Source organism: Taurulus bubalis (assembly GCF_910589615.1).
Source record: "Taurulus bubalis genome assembly, chromosome: 19".
Lineage (NCBI taxonomy): Eukaryota > Metazoa > Chordata > Actinopteri > Perciformes > Cottidae > Taurulus > Taurulus bubalis.
Window position 1 is genome coordinate 18,579,286 of NC_136607.1, and position 4,935 is coordinate 18,584,220.

Sequence of the window (4,935 nt, forward strand, 5' to 3'; positions counted from 1 at the left end):
AATCTCATGAAGACTCTCAGGAAGACTCTCAGGAAGAATCTCATGAAGACTCTCAGGGAGACTCTCAGGGAGACTCTCAGGAAGACTCTCAGGAAGACACTCAGGAAGACTCTCAGGGAGACTCTCAGGGAGACTCTCGGGAAGACTCTCAGGGAGACTCTCAGGGAGACTCTCAGGGAGACTCTCAGGAAGACTCTCAGGAAGACACTCAGGTAGACACTCAGGGAGACTCTCAGGGAGACTCTCAAGAAGACACTCAGGAAGACACTCAGGAAGACTCTCAGGGAGACTCTCAGGAAGACTCTCAGGAAGACACTCAGGAAGACACTCAGGAAGACTCTTGGGAAGACAAGGATTCTCAGGAACGCGTGGAACAGGAACTTCCCCTCGTTTATTCCTCATTTGTTCTCTTTGGCTGCTGACTTCAAGGTCGACTTCAAGCCCAAAGGTTTCTTCCCTTTTTTCCATGTGAAAGGGTTTTACTATCTTTATTTGGGGGAGTTTTTCCTGATCCAATGTGAGTCCCGGGACAGGGATGACTTTCAGGAAGACTCTCAGGAGGAGTCTAGGAGGACTAAACAGTACAAACATACAGACTTTCACGTTTTAGCATCAGCTAAAGGAAGGATGGGTTCCGAAACTCTGAGTATTGATCAGACTGTACTGGGCTGGATATTAGTACAGGCGGATGGCCATCACTCATAAATCTGCTATCATAACTCATCATAACATCAGAACGTATAAAGAATATGGACCCGGTTGAACCAGCAGCAGCTCTGACAGACTCTGAAGCTTGTGTTTGATGCTGACGGTGTGACGTGTTCGTGTTCCGGCTGTTTGTATATTTGGATGATAAATCCAGAACCTCCTCCAGCAGCATTTTAATCTTGGAAGCTGCTGTCTTTGCTTTCTCAAACTGAAAAGGAAAAATCCACCGTGCACGTGTTCATGGCTCTCAGTTGAGTGTTGTGTTTATCGATCAGAGCAAGTTGGTCCGTCGATACCCGGACTCACTCTGCTGACTGGGACCACCAGGACCATTATGGAGGGCTGAGGCTGCATTTACTCCTGAGCGCGTAGGACAGGAACTTCCCCTCCTTTGTTCTTCCTTTGTTCTCTTTGTCTGCCGACTTCACACGCCGGCTTCTGCTGCTTCAGGACACGAAACATCTCTGTGTTGTTTAAAAGGGACATTTTGGACAAAGGAATCACGTCTCCTTGCTCCTGGACAGCGCCTCTGTCTCACTCGTCATGTGATGCGTTATCAAATCCATCTGTGGACTGAAGGAAGGGGAGCATCAGGAGGTCACATGATCCAGATCAGCTGGATAAGGACAGGGAGAGAGAGAGAGAGAGAGAGAGAGAGAGAGAGCGAGAGAGAGAGAGAGAGAGAGAGAGGGGGGGGAAGGACAGAGAGGACAGAGAGAGAGGATAGGGAGAGAGAGAGGACAATGAAAGAGAGGACAGGGAGAGAGAGAGAGAGAGGGGGGAGAGGACCGAGGACAAGGAAAGAGAGGATAGGGAGAGAGAGAGCGAGAGAGAGAAAGAGAGAGAGAGGGGAAGGACAGAGAGGACAGGGAGAGATGATAGGGAGAGAGAGACAGAGAGACAGAGAGAGATCCAATGAGACCCGTTTACTGTCCTGGATTAATGTCTGACACGTGAGCGGTTACTGGAGACGACTCTGGTGTGCAGCCTCAAAGGCAACATTTACAGAGGGGGGGTCTGCACCAAAGCTGTCACACCCCCCTCTCCTCCCCCCTCCTCCCATCTCTGCCCTCGAGGCAACATGCTGCATCACTGCTCTGTTTCTGCTATTTCAGGAGCAGCAGTGTCATGTTACTGCTCTCCTGTTTCCCACCAGCAGCCGTCAACAGGACACAGGGATGTGTTCACTGGGACTCTGCTGTCGTCTCCAGAGCGGCTCACAGAGCAACACAAAGAGCAACTAACAGAGCAACTCATACAACAACTAACAAAGCAGCTCATAGAGCAACAAACAGAGAGACTCATAGAGCAACTCAGACAACAACAGAACAACTCACGGAGCATCTCTCTGAGCAACTCACAGAGCAACTCACAGAACAACAGAGCAACTCACAGAGCAACTCACAGAACAACTCACAGAGAGACTCACAGATAATAATGAGTGACGTGTTTTTGTGCTGAAAACAGAAAAGCAGCTTTCCTTAACGTCAGGGTTGCGGTGAACCAGGGTTAAAGTTAACCAGGGTTAACCAGGCTGAAGGTTACCAGGGTTAGGGTTAACCAGGTTTAAAGTTAACCAGGGTGAGGGTTAGCCAGGGTTATTATCAGTAACTAACACTGATTGTTATTGTTATCATGTGAAAATTAAAAACAAATGAAAGTGAGTTTGAAGTAATAACATGAGTCAATATCTGCATGATAAATATATAATCTCATGATCACAAGAGGACTCCAGACATGTATTTATATCATGTATTTATGTATTTACATGTATGTTATGTGTAGCTACATTACAACTGACAAACACTCTGACACTGAAACCCCAATATAAATATATATATATATATAAATATAGAAAAATAGGTTAGAGGATATAAATAACAGAACAAACGAGCAGCAGCAGCCAAACAGACAGCTGAGACACGGTGATCCGTCTCCAGCTGAAGACACTGAGACACTCTGACACCAGGAAGGTGGCCGATCTAAAACCAGAGGGCCCTGAAGGAAACACCGGCTCGGCTCCCTGATGGACTCCATCTGAGGGAGGAAAACCATAAAGAAATGAGGAGAAACTAGAAGGAAACCAGGAGGATACAAGGGGGAAACCAGAAGGAAAACATGGAGGAAACCAGGAGGAAATAAAGGTGGAAACAAGAAGAAAACCAGGGAGGAAACCAGAAGAACAATAGGGAGGAAACCAGAAGGAAACCAGGGAGGAAACCAGGAGGAAACCAGGAGGAAACCAGGGAGGAAATCAGAAGAACAATAGGGAGGAAACCAGGAGGAAACCAGGGAGGAAATCAGAAGGAAACCAGAGAGGAAACCAGAAGTAAACCAGGGAGGAAACCAGGAGGAAATCAGGGAGGAAACCAGAGAGGAAGCCAGAAGGAAACCAGAAGAAAACCAAGGAGGAAACCAGGAGAAAACCAGGGAGGAAACCAGGGAGGAAACCAGGAGGATACTAGGAGGAAACCAGGAGGAAACCAGGGAGGAAATCAGAAGGAAACCAGAGAGGAAACCAGAAGTAAACCAAGGAGGAAATCAGGAGGAAACCAGGGAGGAAACCAGAGAGGAAACCAGAAGGAAACCAGGAGGAAACCAGGGAGTAAACCAGGGAGGAAACCAGGGAGGAAACCAGGAGGAAACTAGGGAGGAAATCAGGGAGGAAACCAAGGAGGAAACCAGGGAGGAAACCAGAGAGGAAACCAGAAGGAAACCAGGAGGAAACCAGGGAGGAAACCAGGGAGGAAACCAGGAGGAAACTAGGGAGGAAATCAGGGAGGAAACCAAGGAGGAAACCAGGGAGGAAATCAGGAGGATACCAGGAAGGAAAGCATAAGGAAATGAGGAGAAACCAGGAGGAAACCAGGGAGGAAACCAGGAACAAACCAGTGAGACCAGTGAAACTAGTGAGACTGGAGACTAGTGTATAAAGATATAATAATATAATATTTTCACCAGCAGTGAACGAGAGTGATTTCTTTGTATTGTAACTGATGTCTTCCCCTGACTGTGAATCAGTTTATAGTTTGAAGAAATGCATAAATAAGTGTAATAAAATTACATAATAAGTATTAAGCACTTTTACTGAGGTGTGTTAAATAAACGTCATCTATTTTTAATGAAGTACATTTTGTTGTATTTGTACTTGTACTATAGTGAAGTACTTCACCCCCTAATGCAGAAGGAAAATCCTCTTTTACTATGAGATTAGTTCCTGTGTGTTTGTGTATGTGTGTGTGTGTGTGTGTGTGTGTGTGTGTGTGTGTGTGTGTGTGTGTGTGTGTGCGCACGTGTGCCCATGTGTGTGTGTGTGTGTGTGTGTGTGTGTGTGTGTGTGTGTGTGTGTGTGTGTGTGTGTGTATGTGTGTGAGAGAGAGAGAGAGATAATGACTGGCGAACAGCTGAGTTTACTGAACAGTTTATGCTGACCATCTGCAGAACGGCACCCTGGGAAATTAAGTAAGCAAACACTGTTAATTAGTAGGAGAAGGTTATGAATACAAATTATTTCCTGGTGATAACTGCTCGTGTGTGTGTTACTGGTGGAAGAAATACTCTGACCTTTTACCTTGCTAAAAGTACCAAAACATATACCTGTTGTTGTGCAGTACGAAGTACAATTACCCCATGAAAGGTATAAGTGCCTCAACAACTGTACATGAGTACTTTGTGTGAAATTCTTGATCAGCTCTAACACCTGAATGCCTTCTCCTTGATCAGGTCTAACACCTGAAGACCTTCTCCTTGATCAGGTCTAACACCTGAAGACCTTCTCCTTCATCAGGTCTAACACCTGAAGACCTTCACCTTCATCAGGTCTAACACCTGAAGACCTTCTCCTTCCTCAGGTCTAACACCTGAAAACCTTCACCTTCATCAGGTCTAACACCTGAAAACCTTCTCCTTCATCAGCTCTAACACCTGAAGACCTTCTCCTTCATCAGGTCTAACACCTGAAGACCTTCTCCTTCATCAGGTCTAACACCTGAAAACCTTCACCTTCATCAGCTCTAACACCTGAAGACCTTCTCCTTCATCAGATCGAACACCTAAAGACCTAAAACTAACACCTGAAGACCTTCTCCTTCATCAGGTCTAACACCTGAAGACTTTCTCCTTCATCAGCTCTAACACCTGAAGACCTTCTCCTTCATCAGATCGAACACCTAAAGACCTAAAACAAACACCTGAAGACCTTCTCCTTCATCAGATCGAACACCTAAA

The 4,935-nt window shown here is 46.0% G+C and overlaps 1 protein-coding gene across 1 annotated transcript in view; it reads left to right on the forward strand.

Moving 5' to 3' along the window:
• The window catches only part of gfra2b (GDNF family receptor alpha 2b), a gene marked incomplete at both ends in the record, with an annotated part of 36,909 nt that extends 36,487 nt beyond the window's left edge, over positions 1-422 (forward strand). The window contains one exon of the mRNA XM_079235238.1: positions 1-422. This exon is cut by the window's left edge and continues 45 nt beyond it. Coding sequence (XP_079091364.1) covers positions 1-422 — 422 coding nt within the window.
• Positions 423-4,935: the final 4,513 nt, after the last annotated feature.